Source organism: Balaenoptera physalus (genome assembly GCF_965194825.1).
Source record: "Balaenoptera physalus genome assembly, chromosome: 16".
NCBI lineage: Eukaryota > Metazoa > Chordata > Mammalia > Artiodactyla > Balaenopteridae > Balaenoptera > Balaenoptera physalus.
Window position 1 is genome coordinate 15,141,638 of NC_138898.1, and position 18,477 is coordinate 15,160,114.

The window sequence follows — 18,477 nt, forward strand, 5'->3', positions numbered from 1 at the left end:
GCCAACATGGACCTCTCTCCATTCTTAGTGTGTTACATTCTCTCCTGTTGGCCAGTGGCCTTTTAAAAATTAAATCAGATCATGATATTCCCCTGCTCCAAGTCCTCTAGAGGATTCCCATTGCACCTGGAATCACAATCTAGATGCCCTAAAATGGCCTGTGAGCAAATCCCTGCCTACTTCCCTCACACTTTCTCCTACTGCACAGGCCTTTCTGTTCCCCGCCTCATTGAGCTTGTTCCTACCCTGGTGCCTTTGCACTCACTCTTCTTTCTGCATCCCCTGGCCACTCACATGGCTCCTTCCCTCCCTCCATTCACAACCACCTGCCTTAAGTAGCCCTGCTTTGCTTTGCCCTGGACTCTGCATGATTTTCTGCCTAGCAGTGATTTCTATGTGAAACTTATCTTGTTTATCACCATTGAGTGTGTATCCACCATCTACAATGTCAGTTCCCACAGAGCGGGGAGCTGTGTGTTCACTGCTGTGACCCAAAGCCTAAGACAGTGCCTGGCACACACGGCAGGCACTCAAATAGGACATGGTTATTCAGTCCTTCCTGGGTGCAGGCGCTATTCTAAAGTCTTTACATGGAGTCACCCCCTTGGTCCTTACTACTGACCAAAGAGGTAGGTGCCGTTATTACGACTCTCATTGTGCAGAGGACTCAGACGATGACAGAAGTGAGGTGACTTGGCCACATGGCTAGGAAGTTGGCAGAGCCAGAGTCTGAAGCCATGGGGTCTGGTCTGAGCTTTCGATCACCACATATTCTATCCCTAATCAGCGTTTCCTTAACGTGTGCCTGGATAAGTCAATGTCTACTCAACATCTTCCCATAAATGTTCTACAGGCACCATGGACTCAGTGATGACCAAACTGAACTCTTCATCCTTCCCACAAGGATTTGCTTCGCCTCCCTTCTCCCAGGAAGCTGCCTGCTGTCCGTGCTTCTTCCCTTTCCTCGCCCCCAGGAACAATCTCATAGCAAAGCCTGTTGGTTGTTCCTCCTCACTGTCTCCTCTGCAGCCTCTGCTCTCTGCTGAGTTCAGGCCACTCCTGTCTCCCCTCTGGACACTTGTCACTGAAACAGGAGGAAAGGGGGCAGTGTACAACCTTTAAAAGAATGACATAGTCATAGGACATGACAAAAACTGGTTAGACCCAACTAGGTCCAAGATGGCAGAAGATTCGACTTCCAGTAGACCCTGAGTCTCATTATACGCTCATTGTAATACATTAGCATATGCCAAATGACACACCCACCAGCTCCATGACAGTTCCAAGGCCGACCATCAAAGATCAAAAAGTGGGTGGTGGCCCAATTCCTGGAAATCTCTGCCCCTTCCCCCAAATAGTTGGAATAATCCTCCCACTTAGAAATTACCCAGCCCATAAAAACTAACCACCCCATATTTCGGGGACTTTTGCCTCCTGAGATGACCCACACTCTGTCTGTAGAGTGTGTTTCTCCCAAGGCGGTTCTTGCGTTTTGAGATAGACCGCATTCTGTCTATGGAATATGTATCTCTCTAAATAAATCCACTTCTTGTCTATCACTTTGTCTCTCACTGAATTCTTTCTGTGATGAGACTTAAAGAAACTGAGCTTCATTAAGTCCTGAGACCAGGTGTGTGATTTCAATTAAAAGACCATGGGTTCAAGTCCCAATCTGGGCCACACGGTTTCATCACGACCCCACTGCCTTGGCCCCGCCCCTCCTCTCCATCCTCCACCAGGGTCTCCTAAGATGTCCAGGTCTGTCCTGTGGCCTCGGGTAAAGTCCAAAACTCTTAGCTCATCTCACAGGGCTCCTCAGGTCTGGTCCTTCAAGTCTACACCCAGTGCCATCTCGTCCCATCCTCCCACACATTCTCACACACCTTCTCCTCCTCCTCATTCATCTCTTGCTTTTCCATGTGCTGAGAACACTTTCCCCACCTTCTTTTCAGGACTCTTGCTCATCCCTCAGGTCTCAGCTGAAAGTTCACTTCCTCAGGGCGTCCCTCCATCCAACTCCCACCACCTCCACGCTTGTCCAGTCGTCTGCTAACCCTCCCTTCACACCCTGTGCATCGCATTCCTTAGTAATCACTTGTTCAATATCTCACATAATTTCCTGCTAGAAAATAGACTATAAGAGAGCAGAGACTGTGTCTGTCCTTGTACTTTAGTAGCTCAGTAAATATTTTCTAGTAATTATTCATATTAACTGATGATTTATAAACCCACTTTGTGTATACACACACACACACACACACACGCACACACACAGAGTCTTTTAAAAACCAGGTACCGGGACGTCCCTGGGGGTCCAGTGGTTAACATCCATGCTTCCAGTGCAGGGGATGTGTATTCAATCCCTGGTCGGGGAACTAAGATTCCACATGCCGTCCTGCATGGCCTAAATAAACCAATAAATAAATAAATTTTTAAAAACCAGGTACCAAAAGAGCGGGGAGGGTTTGTTGGGATTCAGGAAGAGGCCACTGGGGCAGATGGTGCCTTCCTTAAAGAGTGGTTCCTAATGGCTGGTTCCTTGGGGCTTTAATCCCAAGGAGAACCAGCAGAAGCCCCCGAGTTCCCCCTACATTTCGGAGAGACCAGGGGCTCATATAAAGGGCTGGGTGGGGTGGGCATGAGCCTGGATCTGGGTGAGGCCTATCACTGAAGCAAGAGGGATTTAGATTAAGTGGGAGGAAGAATGGGACAAATTTGGAAAAGGTCTTTGATGTTCCTTGGACAATGGGGGATATTCCTGAGGACGGACTTCTAGAGAATGACACTACCCAAAAAAATGTTTTTTGTTCCTTTCTTTAATGCAGCTGACAGCACATTTATAAAGCAGTCAGGAGCCAAGAAAACTAAAACTCTATGTATTTCTATACAATTCGCTTTGGTCTGTGGTATTCAAAGCACTTCAGCACCATAATCAATGTAGCTCTTAAAAATACCCAAAGGAGTGAATTTCTTTTTTTTTTTTTTTTTTGGTTTTTGTTTTTTAAATTTTTTAATTTATTATTTATTTACTATTTTTATTTTTGGCTGTGTTGGGTCTTCGTTTCTGTGCGAGGGGTTTCTCCAGTTGCGGCGAGTGGGGGGCCACTCTTCATCGCGGTGTGCGGGCCTCTCACTGTCGCGGCCTCTCTTGTTGCGGAGCACAGGCTCCAGACGCGCAGGCTCAGTAGTTGTGGCTCACGGGCCCAGTTGCTCTGCGGCATGTGGGATCTTCCCAGACCAGGGCTCGAACCCGTGTCCCCTGCATTGGCAGGCAGATTCTCAACCACTGTGCCACCAGGGAAGCCCAGGAGTGAATTTCTTGAGGCAGACACCATCACCCTATTTTGCAAAGAAAGAAACTATGGTTCAGAGAGGTGAAGGGACTTGCCCAAGGTCACACAGCGACATTCAGAGCGACTGAAGCCAATCACTTCTATTTAGAACCAAGTACTTTTCCATTACACTGCAATTAATTAATATTTATTAATTATAATTAAACAACTTATTTTTTAATAGTATTTCTATTACCCTTATCAGAGCTGCCATTCATTGAAGGGTTACTCTGCCAGGCACTTACACAAGCATTCTACTAATATTATATCCTTAATTCTCACCATAATTCTATGAGAAGTTTTGAGAAAGAGAAAAGCAGCCCCTGAAATCTGGAAGCCGACTTGGCACTCACAGTTGGCCTTATGTTCCCTTGCTGAACATAAGTATTTCACAGAATATAAACATCAGGCAAGGCCATTCTGTGTCAGTGATGGAGCAAGACAAAGATAGGATACTCTGTAATCATGTTTGAATACAGAAAAAAATGAACTAAATTATACAAGTCACCAAATGACCAAGCATCCCCTATCCTGCCTAATAGAAGTGACTGCTGCTTCTTTACCCAATACAGCTCTAACCTCTATCTAGTTCTCCCTTCTTAGATTAAGATACCAATTCATAGAACTGCCCCACTTCCTGACAGCGTCCATTCAGAGCAAAGCCATCTTCCTGAAACACCGCCCCCAAATCACCTAACACAAGCCCACATCCCGTAAGTCCTTTCTAACAACCTCGTAATGAGAGCCATATGGTTCCCCAAGGTGGGGGAGTTCTCCCTTGCTGCAGTGAGTAATAAACCCAACTTGTTCAGCTAGGAACGGAAGTGTTTCTAGTGGTCTGTGGTTGGAAACATTAACAACTATAAGCATTATCCTTATTTTATATTGAAAGAAAGTAAAACTCAGAGATGTTGAGAAATTGTCCCAAGACCATCAGGTAGTAAGTAACAGAATCAGTTCTGCCTTCTTATTTAACTACCTCTGCTGTTTAGGGTCTCTATGCCTCAATTTCCTCATCTGAGGCAGTGAGGCAGTTAGGCTCTGCTCTTCAAAGGCCCAACCATCCCACATCTTCCTAGAGGCAGGGGCATGAAAACACTGTCAAAGTGGCTCTACCTGGGACAGCTGGGACCTCCTTTTGACTGGGGACCCAGTGGATTCTGAACAAGCCATTCCCACAATGCCTTGCAGCTGAGAAGGTCTAATAATGAACTTGAAATGTGGTGCATCCTGGGAAATACCTCCATAAGCCTTGGATTCGTGCCCCACCTACATCCTACTCCCTCCTCTCAGCCACCCTCATTCACTTGTTCATATTTTCATATTATCTGATTATCACTGCTCTTGACTTACTGGGGAAAGCAAGAGAGGAGGGTGACTTAACCCTACTGACCATCCTCTTATTCTTACACCAACTTCTCTCCTCCAGTCCAGTGAAGGGGCACCTCCTGAGGGTGGCTAACATCCTATCAGCCTCTGCATCAATTGTAGGGAGCTGAACCAAAAGGATTTCCACAACTTTGAGGCCTGAGGATCTGAAAGCTGCTGGAGGGGACTTAGCAAATGTTGCAAAAGAAGCTAAAAGACACTTTGTGGGAGAGGGGGTGGGGGGGTACTTTCCTGACAGCCATCTCCCAATATCTGTAGGACTGTCTCAGGACAAAGACAGCAGAATAGGTCAGTAGGTTTCTTCGGAGCAGAGTCAGGACCAATGTGAATGTCAGGGCCAGATGGGAGGGGGACTCATTTGTTCAATGGGACAAAAGAGTTTCTACTGATGAATGCTGCCAGCTGGCACGTGCTGCCCAAGGAAGTGAGCTCTCCGTAGGAGGAGGTATAAAAGCTGAGGCTGGTTGAGTATTTACCAGCTAAATGTTCTAGCATTTAATTATTCAGAAGCCTTCCCCAATTTTGCTTCCACCACCAATCCCTCCTTCGTTCCAACATCCACTCACCTATGTCACTCACCTCTGATGGGTCTCTTTCTTAAGGATGATAAAGGCGGCTGCCTCACTCCCCTCAGCAGCTGGGACTCGCAGAAGGGACCAGGAGACTCGAGCTTTAGGACAAGGGCTCTCATGCAAATGAGGTGCTTCCCTCATGTCTCCTGGGTATCTCCTCTTCCTCTGCTCTCTAGCGAGGGGACTCCCAGGTCCGTCTATGTTCAGTGTTGAGTGAACTTTGACGAACACTTTGGGGTCTCCTCATGATGCTTAACAGCAACTTGGAAACCAGTACAGACTCCAGTCTGGGAAATGGATGAAAGGAGAATCTTTTTTCTCATCTCTGCCTCTTTGTCTTACCCCAGAGTTCATGTTTCTCCTCTTCTCTCTACCTGATAGAATCCAGTTCACCCTTCCAAACTCAGCTCAAATGTTGCCTCTTCTGGGAGGCTGATCTTGACCTCTCAGGTGACAGCCAGGGCCTCCACCTTGGCTTCCACAGCATGTATGTTTCTGAAACTCTATGTCTGCCTTCTAGGCTGGGCAGGGAGCTCTTTGCAGGTCAAGACTGTCCTGGTCCAGAGATGCTCTAAGTGGGGTGCAGTGGGGGACAGAAGAAAACATCTACAAATTTCTGCTTATTTCTCTCTAGCTTACCATTTATTAAAATTTATATTATTGGGACTTCCCTGATGTCCAGTGGTTAGGACTCAGCACTTCCACTTCCGGGGGCATGGGTTCAATCCCTGGTTGGGGAACTAAGATTCCGCATGCCGTGTGGTGTGGCCAAAAAAAAAAAAAAAATCTATATTGTTGATTACTTGAAGTGTACATACTAGTGCAACAGGGTGCATATAATTATAATATAGAGATGGGATTTGCATACTCAGAATATTTACGGATGTGGGTGTGAGTAATCACACAGATTTGGAAGCTACTCACAGAGATTTGGTCATTACTGTTTCCCTGGTTCCAATCACAAAACAGACACTAAATATCAGTACATGTTAGAGTGATGAATGAACGAAGGAATGAGTGATGTTGCCTGGGTTTAGTCTCTTATAATGTCTCATAGTTGTTAGCTGGGGGACACTGGGCAAGATACTTCCCTTTCTTAGGCCCTAAATTCCTCACATATGAAGTAAGGACTTCGGATCAGTTTCTGTGCCACATGCCTTCCAGCATTAATTCTTCTAGGTGAGGTTGGAGTCACTCCTCCAGTGGAGGACAGCATAGTTTAGTCAGTAATTATCCTAGCAAGTGTTTAAATTGCACTAATTACATGCCAGGCTCTCTGGTCTAAGGGCTCAGCATGTCCTAATTCATTTATCCTCACAACAACCCCAGGTAGGAAGAAGACAGGTGCAGAGAGGTTAAGTAACTTGTTCAAAGCCACATAGTGTGGCAGATGTGTGCCCACCCGACCACCGACCACTGCCACCCTCAGTGTTGTTGCCTGACTTCCAACTGCCAGTATCTGCAGCTCTTTGCCTGAGGGATTTCTTGGAGCCACACAAGAAGCCTGTGCACGGAGGAAGCCAGAAGTCCCCAGCCAATGAATGACAGGGAGTTGGTATGTCAATGCTCTTTTACCTCTTGGGGGAGGCAACCACAAGCAAGGTGTTGACCCCATCTGGCCCATCCCCCATGGGAACTCATCACTAACAGTGCCAATGGGCTTGCTCACTCTATGTTCGTTGGCTGCCTTTCCTGCCCTTTCTTACCCGCTCCCATCTTACCCAACAAACTACTTTCCCTCTGCTTCTTAGGAACTGCACATTAAGGCAGATCCAGGCTCTGGATCTTTACAGACTGGCTGGGGAGTTGGGCTCTTAACTATCTTCTTCCCTGCAAAGGACAAAAGCTTTGGGGCAGTCTGCTAGGCTGTCATGGTTAGGGTCCTGCCATTTATTCACTGTGATGGGTTCAGCCATGTCCCCCACCAAAAAAGAGATGTTGCAGTCCTAACCCCAGGAACTCAGGATGCGAGCTTATTTGGAAATAGGATCTTTAGTGTGGTGATTAAGTTAAGAGTTCATTAGGGTGGGCCCCCATCCAATATGACCGGTGTCCTGATAAAAAGGGCAAAGTAGGTCACAGACAGGGAGAATGCCCTGTGAAGCCTGGACTTCGGCTGCCACAAGTCAGGCCTTCCAGGAGCTGGGAGAATGGCCTGGAATAGATCATTCTCCAGAGCCTTCAGAGGGAGCATTTCCCTGCTGACACCCTGATCTCAGACTTCTAGCCTCCAGAAGTGGGAGAGAATAAAAATAAATAAATAAACCACTCAGTTCATGGTGCTTTGTTACAGTAACTCCGGGAAACCAACTCACATACCTCCATTTCATCTTCAAAGGAGTCTCAGAAGATTAAATGAAATAATGTCAGAAAGATGCTGAGCACAGAGCCTGACACATGGCAAGCACTCACTAAATGGGGAGATGCTTTTCTTTAACTGAAGTGGCAATCCCCACCCTACCACAGGACCTCAGGGAAGGAGGTTCCTTGGGCAAGTGGACAGTTGAGTCTCATGCTCCTTCCTTTCTCCTTCTGAGAGTCTGGGAGAACAACCTGCACCCAAATTTGACCTGGTCCAAGAAGCGAAGAACGAAAGCTTTCATGTTGAGGTGTCTCTCACCCGGGTTTTTGTGTAACTTGGGTTGGCCATTCAGAGGTAAATGGTGCTGTAATGAGTTTGCTTCCTATACCTGGTAGGGCCCAGTCTGAGGACAGGAAAAGGGGTGGTGGCGGCTGCTCTGCAGAATAATGAGAAGGACCAGCATCTCCGTGGACCCTAGTGGTGAAGGTTCTTACTTGCAAACAACAGAATCCACTCCAGTTAGTCTAATTAGGAAAAGAATTTATTAAATATAAGATTTAAGCCACAGACAGATAAACATTCAACATCACTGTGGGGAAAAGGGGTTTCTCTATTGAAAAATCCTCTCCCACCACTGACGCTCAGAACTGGATGCCAGAACTTCCATCGCTGCCCCCTCCAAGGAGTGCAGTGATGGTGGAGAGTGGGATGAAGGTGAGGAAAGAGGCAGGGTTCTGCTGAGGAGGGTAGGTCTGAGAAAGAAGCAGAGGAAGAGGCTCAACTCTTTCAGAAGCCAGAGCCCAGCCCTGTGTGGGGCCTCCTAGGACGTCACCATCTCAGGGGAGCCCAGCTGCCCGGCGCTCTGCAAGAAGAAAGGAACTTGTTGATTGCCATCACTGAAGCCCCTGACCTTGATAGTCTGCACCCTGACAGAGCCTTGACCGTCGCAGAAATGAGCAAGCACAGTACTGCTGACACTAGGATGAGCAACAAGAAAAAAAAACCAGTTTGCCAAGCCTAGCTGGGGCACTCAGGGGCACTGCAGACCCACTGTGCAGGGTGGTTGCCTCCGTGTTCCCATCTGAAAAAGGAGAGGAGATGAGTGGCTTAGGTTATCTAGAGGGCGATTCCAGTTGTGACCTTCTGCCAAGCTGGCCCGTGGAGGATGTGCTCAGCCTGTGGTTTCCCAGGACACTGCAGCCACTTCTCCTGGGCAGCAGTGAGGGGGGAAAAGACACTGTGCAGGTGTGAATGGTGCGTGGCCCCCTGAGCTCCACCTCTTTCCCCAGACCTTCCCCTCCCACCCTGCCCTGCCCCCTTTCTTACCCTAGGGCCCTGTTGCGGCCACCACAGGTGCTGATGCAGTCCTCCTTATCCAGGAAGTTGTTCTGCTTCCTTCTGCACCCACCGTAAACGAAGGTCTCGCAGAGCCCAGACTTGGCGTTGTAGAAGTATCTGATGAACAGGGCCCTGCAGGGACCCGTGTAGGGAGGCTCCAGGCACAAGGCAGGGCGCAGGGCTGCCGGGACTGGGAGGGGCTCTGGGTCAGTTATGAGAATGGTGATCACAGCTCGGTCTACGGAGTCTGAACTGAAACCACCAGTGTCTTGAAATAGAGAATGATGGGGCTGGGGGTGGGGCATTAGCAGAGCTTGAAATGTGAAACCTCCATTGAATGGTGTGCATTCTGAGGCATTATTGTTACTGTTGTTAGGTGTGAGGATGACATGGGGATGATGTAAAAAACCATACACCCTTCATGAAGTATTTGTGGAATGATTGGCATGATGCCTTAGATTAGCTTTAAAAAACTCTGGGGGAAAAAAGGACATACATAAACAATATTCTCCATATGTTGATAATTGCTGAAAGTGAACCATGTGTACATCGGGTTTATTATATAATTTTCTGTACTTTTGAGTATGGTTGAAATTTTCCACTATTAAAAAAAGTATGAAAGAATCATGCTGTAATGGAGAAAGGCATGGAAAAAGATACAGTGTATTTACTTTGGCTATCTCATGGGGGCGGGAATACTAGAATTTTGAGGGGTGTGATATGGTGATTTATAATAAGAAATATATATTTGGTCTTCGTTCCATCCTGGCACAGAGCTTCTAAAACACTTGGAATTTCCTAAGTGAGGAGAGCAATAAAGGCGTCTTCAATTATTTGAAGAGGGTGACTTTTGGAAAGCCCCTAGGTAACCCAAGGACGGGGGCTGGTTGCCAGGGGAAACAAGTGCCTGATCAGATGGTTGAACTTTCACCCCGACACCCCAAAGCGCCTAGCTCCAGGGAGAAGAGAGTGGGTGGAAGTTTATCAATCACCAACGGTTAATGATTTAATCAATCATGACTATGTAATGAAGCCTCCCACAGAACGCAAAAGCATTGAATTTGGAGAGTTTCCTGGTTGGCAAATGGGAGCAGATTTGGGGGGTGTGTACTGATGAGAGAGAGCGTGGAAGCTCCGTGCCCTTTCCCCTTCCCTTGTCTTATGCAGCCCTTCCATATGGCTGTCCTGAGCTATATCCTTTTATGATAAACTGTTAATCTTGTAAGTAAAACGGTTCCCTGAGTCTGTGTCGCTCTAGCAAATTAATTTAACTCCATGGTGGTCGTGGGAACCTCTGATATGTAGTTGTTGGTCAGAAGCATGAGTGACAAGCTGGACTTGTAATTGGCCTCTGAAGATGGAAGGAGACCTGTGGGAGTCCTTAACCTGAGGAATCTGACACTATTTCCAGGTTCCTAGCCTTAGAACTGGTATGATGGTAGGAAAGCCAGTCAGTGTTCCCTGAGAATTCGAGAATTGCTTGGTGGTTTGGAAAAACAAACACATAGCAAGGAGAGGAGTCTTAAAACTTTCCTTACACATCTTTATATCCTCTCAAGTTATTATGAGCATATATTCCTTTTGCAATTATGAAAGAAGAAATATTTAAAATAAAATATACTGCAATTTTTATAATGAGTAAATTTATATTGTAGAAGAATATGTATTGACATCAGAAAATGGTTGCAGCATATTGTGGAGTAAAAGAAGCACTCCATCCAGTGACATATTAGTTTTGTAAAGCTTAAAACTCCTGCCGTGAAGATATGAGTGTCAATCCCTTTTTTAGCAACAGATCCCTTCTTTCAAAGGAAAACTTATTAAAAGAAACCTGGGTGTTGGGTTGGAACCCCATCCTCAGCCCTCTCACTACCTCCCCCCAGCCATTCTCTCACCCCTTCCTACCCGAGTACCCCCAGGTCTCAAGGAACATCTAGTGCAAATCCCTGGACTATATTCTTTAAGGTCTTAGAGGACCCACTCTTTGGCTGTGTGACCTTAGGGAAGACAAGTAACCACTCTGAGCCACAGCATCCTAATCATAGAAATGAGCATAATAATCCCAACCTTAGAGATTTGTTGAGAGGATTACAGATGATATCCGTCAAGTAACTGGCAATCGATCAATACTCAATAAATATTAGTTATTAGAGTAATTGTTAGATGCACTCATTTAAGTTTAATTTAATATTCCAGGGCAGTGTCCAAGCTAAAAATCACCTGTGGACACAACTGCCCATTAAAGCCCTTCAACCCACCCACACCAATGCAGAACAGACGAGTCCCCAGGGACCACCCTGGACATCAACACAGTCAGGTTTTCCATCATTGGGACATATGATGTTTCTTTTCTGGAGCCTCAGATTAGGAAAATGGCTTCCTTTTAGAACTGTAGTATATCAAGAACACATTTATTCTATGTAATGTTTTAAAATGTGTATTGGTCAGAAATTGGAAAAATAATTATATATTTTAGACATAAGTTGTCAAAATGTAAAATATCTTGATGAACATTTAAGATAGGAACTCAAATTCTCTGAATTATTCAATGTGTCTATTCAGCCACAGACTTCTCAATCCCTTCAATTACCCAAAAAGAAAATCCTGTGAAACACAGGCTAATCACATAAATGTCCAGAGAACAGAGGGAAAGCTCTCATTTATGAGAAAACCTTGGCATCGATTGGAAAGTTGCTTTCTTAAACATAAGGAATGGCAATTCTCTATTTAAAAGAAGAGTTTCCTCTTTGAAGCAGAAAATTACATCTGATAGAAGATAATATTTTCACTTGAACTTGCAATCAGGAATGAGGCATATTCAGATCTCAATGTAAAGCTCTTGGTCTCAGCCGAGCAGGGCCAGGATTCGAGTGAAGCAAACAGGCAGGTCAAGCAAGTGCAGGGTCACATCCTGTCTTTATTTAAAACATTCACATTGAGTGCATGGTGGATTTTTGCATTAATTTTTGATTTTTTACACTATTGCAATCAATTATGATTTATCTGCATTATAAGTTTTTTTAGCTTCCCTTTAAATTCTGGGCTTGAGGTGAGTGCCTCTCACCTCACCCTAGTCCCAGCCCTGCCACGGAGGTGGAGCATGTTCTCTCTGGAGGCTGGGGAGGTGAGGAAAGGGCAGGCTGTGCTTCCAGAGGACACGGGGTTGCACTGTTCCCTCCTCATCTCTGGATGAGCAAGTCAATTAGTTCCTGTACATGAGGACCTCAGAGTAGAAGGATGTATCCGTAATCTTTGGGTTGCAGGATTTGGAAATCTTGATTTACTTTTTTATGTTTTTCTTTATTGTCTAAGTTTTAGATAATGAACACATACTACTGCATTTATGTATCAGGAAACAGCAAAGGAAATATAATTAATTGTTTAATTAAGGAACAGAATTATCCTCTACAGAGCAACTCAGTCATGTTATTCAAGAGAACTGGGATGGACCCAGGGAACAACATAGGTACATGCTCCATCATGGCTCACCTGGACCACAGCAGCAGCCTGCCCAGGGGCCTCTGTCTCTGCCCTTCGCCCCCTAGAGGCCACTCTCCGCACTGCAACCACAGAGACCCTGATACAACCCTGAGTCCTATCCCATTGCTCCCGTGACCAATCCCTCAGTGACTCCCCATCTCTCTCAGAGTCAAATTCTGATTCTTATAAAGTCTTACAAAGCTGGTCAGGACCTGCCCCCATGGCCTCTCTGCCTCATCTCCTTCCACTCCCTCCCCTTCACCCACTCAGCTCCAGCCACCCTGGTCCTGGCTGCTGCTCAAACACACCAGGCACGTTTTTCTGCAGCCTCTGCTCAACGCCTCCTTATCACAGAGGGTTTCACTGACCAGTCTACAGAAGGAGCACAGCCTCCTTTACCCCCGTCACTCTCTACCTTCAAGACACTTGCCATGACCTGGTATACTATTTCCACCTACTCAATTGTCTGTCTTCCTCCTAGAGGGCACTGGTTCTTGTGCTATATTTTATTCACAGCTGCGCCCCCATACCAAGAACAGTGGCTTGTAGGAGCTTGATAAATATTTGTCAAATGAATGAATCTCCCATTTCATGCTCATGCCAAGTGCACAGTCATTGAGTAGAATGAATATAATTAAATTCTTGTTAGTTAAATGTCTATTTGATGAGGGGGCACTGAAACTGAGCAGGACCCTGTGGGATTCTGGGCACAAAAGCCTTTCTGTGTTGCCCTCCACCTCCATTTCTTATTTGCAGGAAAAAGGCTTCAGCCTCCTAGACCTTCCGGAACACCAAACGGCAGATTCAAACAGTTGTTAATCAGGGATGTGAGGGAATGCAGAAACAAAGGAGAAGCAGTCAAGAAACAATAGTGTCCAGGTTCCTCCAGAAGGAATATACTTATCAACATCTTTGAGTTCTTCTGCAGGAACTAAGTCCCCCGCCCAGGTGGAGGATGGTAACTTCTGGCTGAGCACAAGATTCTTGGAACGCTGCCCTGTTACCTCACCACCAACCAATCAGAAGAAAGTCACACACCCTGCAGCTCTCATCCCAAATTTTGCCTATTAAAACTTCTCCCTCCCTGAAAACCATGTGGGAGTTTGGGGTTTGTAAGGCATGAGCCAGCCTAGTCTCCTTGCATGGCCCTGCAATAAACCTTCCTCTGCTTCAAACTCACACGTTTCGGTTTCTTTGGCCTCACTGTGCGTCAGGCACACAAATGTGCATTCGGTAACAGCACGCCTGGATAATTATTAATCTAGCTCTAATATTCTGTATCCTGAGAGGATAATAAAATAATAGTCAGACATGGGGGTAGGGGAAGGGCCTTGAGTTTTTACTAATATTCTAACAGCCTGGGAGAAGCACAGCCTTGACCCCAAGAGCAAAGTCACAGAAGTGTTGCATTTCTTGCAGTAATAATGGAGAAATAATGTCATTATTGACCCCTAAATATTTTTTCTTGAAGGAAGGAGGTAGGTAGACAAATTTTTTCAGACTAAGACATCTTGGTGGAAAAAGGACATTATTGGGCATGAAATGTGAAAAAACTCTATATTCATGATGGATAATCCCTTGTAAGAACTTGTTTGGTAGTTATCTCTTGCACAGGTGAGGAAATTGCAGAAAAGCGACTGACCTCAGGTCACAGAGCAGGTGAGTAGTAAGGTCAGGTCAGTATATGATCCTGTTACAACCCATTTGATGAAACACCTGACATCTGCAGGGAACTCTTAAAATATAGATAACTGGTAAGAATTTCTGGGAGCACTGCCCCCCACTTTTACTCCCCTGTACCTGAGCCTCATCCCAGCCACCAAAGCCCAGGGATGTATGAACCTGGATTTCTTCCCTGACGTCAAATATGTGGTGTCTCTACCAACACCCACCAATCCTCCAACGCCAACTGGGCGGCCCCCAAGTCAACTCACTTCAGACACTAAATCCGCGGAGTTAACGCCGACCCCAGCGGTTGAAGGCTCAATGCCATCAGGTAGCCCCCACTTCAAATGACAGCTACATGTCCCTGGGTCACACATACTTCTGACCAACTGGCTATAAATCTGGGGGCTCTGGGACCCCACTTTCAACTTTCAATAACGTACTAGAACGACTCACAGAACTCAGGAAATTCCTTTACTGACAGTTCTGGGTTATTATTGATAGAAAGGATAAAACTCAGGGACAGTTGAATGGAGGAGACGCATAGGGCAAAGGGGGGTTGAGGGGTGCAGAGCCTCCAGGCCCCCTCAGGACAGTCCCCCCTCACATCACCTCGAATGTTCACCACCCTGGAAGCTCTCCGATTCCCAAAGTTTAGGGGTTTTTTTTATTGAGGTTTCAATAGGTAAGCAATTTGATTGAATCATTGGCCACTGGTGACTGAACTCTCCCTCAGTACCCTCCCCTTTCCCCAGAGTTGCTGGGGGTTGAGGGTTCTAACTCTCTAATCACCAAATGGGATTTTCTGGAGTCCAGCCCCATCCTGAAGCTATCTGAGGTCACTTTCATTACCATACAAAAGACGATAAATTCCAAGGGTTTCAGGAGGCCTGGGCTTGGAACCAGGGCAAAGATCAAATATTGACCTTTTTATTACACTACAGTGAGGTTCAGGGATGCAGCAGAGACCAGGAATAGAGAGTTTCAGAGATGGGGTCCCCGGTCTTGTAGAGTTAGGCAGGATAATTTGTTTTAAAGCTGAAAGCGTAATGATTTCTTTTTTAGAGTCATGAAATGTCCCTGGAGTTTAAGCTGCCCAACTTCCCAGGAGAAATCCAGAGAGGGCTGTCAGCACCCACCCCATCCCTGCTCCCCAGCCCCTTCCACGGACTCCCCTCACTCCCCCCTCCCCCCAGCCTGTAGAGGAGAGGTGGGTCAGGACTTACCTTGGGCCTGGTTGCTGGTTTCACCCCCCAGGGTGCCGGCCACCAGGGTGCCCAGGAGGACGAGAAGGGATGCAGAGAGGCAGGGGCAGCTCATGTTCATGGCCTCGCAGGAGGGCTTCTGAGGAAAGCTGGGGGCTGACAGAGCTTTTCCCACCCCAGCTGAGGGGTGGGACAGGCAATGAGGAGGGGAGTGAGGAAGGGGAGGAGCTGGGCTCAGTCCTGTACATTGCGTAATCTCCCCACCTCCCCTGGTCCTGCTTCTGCCTGCTGGGGCCAAATGCTCAGTAACAGCGCTTCTCAGACTTGACTCTGCCTGTGGGTCCGTGGAAGTAAATACACAGTCTGATCCCCCAGGTCTGGGTGAGGCCTGAGAAGCTGCATTCCTAACAGGCTCACCGTTACACGTGTGTCCCCAACACATTTCCTCTTCTGTAAAATGGTCCTCAGAACCACGCTTTGAAAGCAAGCCTGGAGGGGACTCACCGGGGTGGAGGAGAAGGGTAGCAGGCACAGGGAAAAGCTGCCTTTCCCATGTACCTTGGGAAAGCGGCAGAGGAGCCAAGATCGGGAAGAGCTGAATCTCAGAAAGCCCCACATTCTCTCCCACTGATCTTCGTCTCTTCCTAATTCTCTGTCTTTACCTTAATTCTTTGGAATGATCACACACTGGTAGCCTATGAGAAGTACAAGTCACTGGACTCCTTTTGCAGAAACAAACGTGAGTCTCTCCCCATCCCCTGAAGATGAAGCGATAGATTAGACTTCCACGTGCTGGCACCACACCACGCTGTGTGCACAAGTTTGTAGGCTCGGAACGACCATGTTGCCCCCGCCCAGTTACCACTGAGACCCTCGAGTCTGGACGTGAGTGAAGTGCCAGGACCCTCAAACCAGTGGCAAACACCCTTGGGAGAGGAAAACCTCGATTCCTATCTTATGCTGGAGAAGACTTACCTGGGATGTCGGACCCCATGACATTATAACTGCATGTTTCACCATGAGCGGGAACAGATTACGTGCTCCCCCTCAAAATATACCACATGGCGTGTTGGTTATTTTGAGCTGAAGACATTCAAGGCCCAAAGGACTCAGGAAGAGACGATTACTATTCGCTTAACTGCCTAAAGGATTTAGATAGAGGGCCTGTATCAGGAAGAGAGCTAATCCCAGATAACTTTTAGTATCAGTAACACTTATCTACCTGCCCAGCATGGCAAATATTTGTTAATCAGATATCTGCTTTTCTCATCTTCCTGGAATTTATCTTCCTCCCCTTGGAGCCCCAATCCTCACTTCCTTCTCCTTCACTCAGGATGGCATATAAGCCTCAACTGCCTGACCATCTTTGGGTCCCAGGTCTTTGGGGATGCTGTACATATGAAATTTGTTTTTCTCCTGTTCATCTGTCTTATGTCGTTTGTCTTACCAAACCAGCCAAGGAACCTAGAAGGGAAGCAAGGAAAGGTTTCCTCCCCAACAACAGTAGGAGGACCTGGGTTTGGCAAATTACTTAGTGTTCCTGGGCCTTGGTGCCCTCATCTGTAAAATGGGATTGTTTATAAAATCAACTCCATTTCTTTGGGATGCTGTGAACGCATTTGAGACTAGTGAATCGAGAATGCTCAGCTCTGTGCCCCTGGGTGCTAAATACTCAAAGATTCAGGGCTCCTCTTGTGATCATCAATATGACACCCAACTCCCAGTAGGAATGTCTGGATCTGACCTCAGGCCTGTGTTGAAATAAATATCTAGATTCAAGATGAGCCACTCCGGCCTGGGGTGCCATGTCAGCAAACCAAAACCTAACTCTGGGTCCTTGTAAATGCTCTGTAGTTCTCTGGACCCATGGGGATGGAGACTTCCCACTTCATGAAGTGCTAAATAGACAGTATCACCTAAATTGTCTTCTTTAATCATTTTAAACAAGGGAAATGCCTGCTTTCCTTCTGGGGTCTGGGGCTTCCCTAACTGAGGTCAGCCGTGCTGGCAGTATACGCCCATGTGACTGACCACAGTAAAAACCTGACTCCCAGGCAGGAGCGAGCTTCCCTGGTTGGCAACTGCTCGGTCGCATTGGGCTGAGGAAAGCAAGCAGATTCTTTGTGACTGGACAGGGAGGAGACATTTGGAAGCTTGTGCCTGGGTCCTTCCAGCTTCACCCCGTGCATTCTTCCCCTTTGTTGATTTGACTCGGTATCAATTTCCTGTATACCTAAGTATTACACCTTAGTGTCCTGTGAGTCTTTTTATGAATTAAACCTGAGTGTGGTCTTCGGGATTCCAAACACAGGTAGTTTCCATTGTTATCTCCAAATAGAAACTATATCCACAGAAGTTAAATAACTTGTCTGAGATCACACAGATAGCAAAAGGCAAAGCTGGAAATTAAATTTCTCCTGTAGACATGCCTTTAACAACTACTGGATGACAAGTGAAGATAATCTAACATAATTGATGTCTCAAATAGAAAACTCAACGACTGGAACAGAAAATTTATTTCAAGACGTAATATAAGAAAACTTCCCTAAAAAAATCTGTAGACTGAAAAAACATTCCATGTTCCAGTAAAAAAAAGAAAAAATGATGCAGAATGATATCAGAATATCCTTGTTCAGTTACTGAAACTCAAGGATAAGCAAAGAGGCTTTTAGGCATTCTGGTACAAAGAAGTAACCTCTAAAGGAGAAAAATATTTAGGCCATTTCATAGCAACACTCCATGGCAGAATTCAGTGGACACATCCACAATTATTCTGGGAAAAGAAAGCCAGCCTTCTGGCTTTTCCTGAAACTTACCAGAGATGCTCCCATTTTGCACCTGCTGCCCCCTTTGGCTGTAACACTCTCCCCTGGTGGCCTCATGTCTCCCTCTGGCATTTGCATGACTCTCTGTTCATAAGCTGCCTTCTTGGTGGTGCCCTCACTCGTGGTCCCAGGTAGAAACTGCAACACCGTTCCCTGCCCCCTTCCTCCACCTTAGTACTCCTTATGCCCTTTCTGTTTTCTTTTTTCTCCAGGACCCTGATCTCCCTCTAACATCCACAGAATATACTTGCTTATTTATTTTGTTTATTGTCCAGTAGTGCATAAACCCCCTAGAGAGAATTTTTTGTCTCATTTGTTCACTCAGAGCATCTTAACACCTAGAGCAGTGCATGGCAAGTGATAGAGACT

General features: G+C 46.4%; 1 protein-coding gene across 1 annotated transcript; it reads right to left on the bottom strand.

Annotated features, from left to right (window-relative positions):
- Positions 1-8,118: 8,118 nt before the first annotated feature.
- On the bottom strand, positions 8,119-15,725 carry LOC309645365 (uncharacterized protein; the record flags this gene model as incomplete). Its single annotated transcript, XM_082430439.1, has 3 exons — positions 8,119-8,457; positions 8,922-9,114; positions 15,305-15,725. The coding sequence occupies 3 exons, from the start codon at positions 15,723-15,725 to the stop codon at positions 8,424-8,426; spliced, it is 648 nt and encodes a 215-aa protein (XP_082286565.1). The 3' UTR covers positions 8,119-8,423.
- Positions 15,726-18,477: the final 2,752 nt, after the last annotated feature.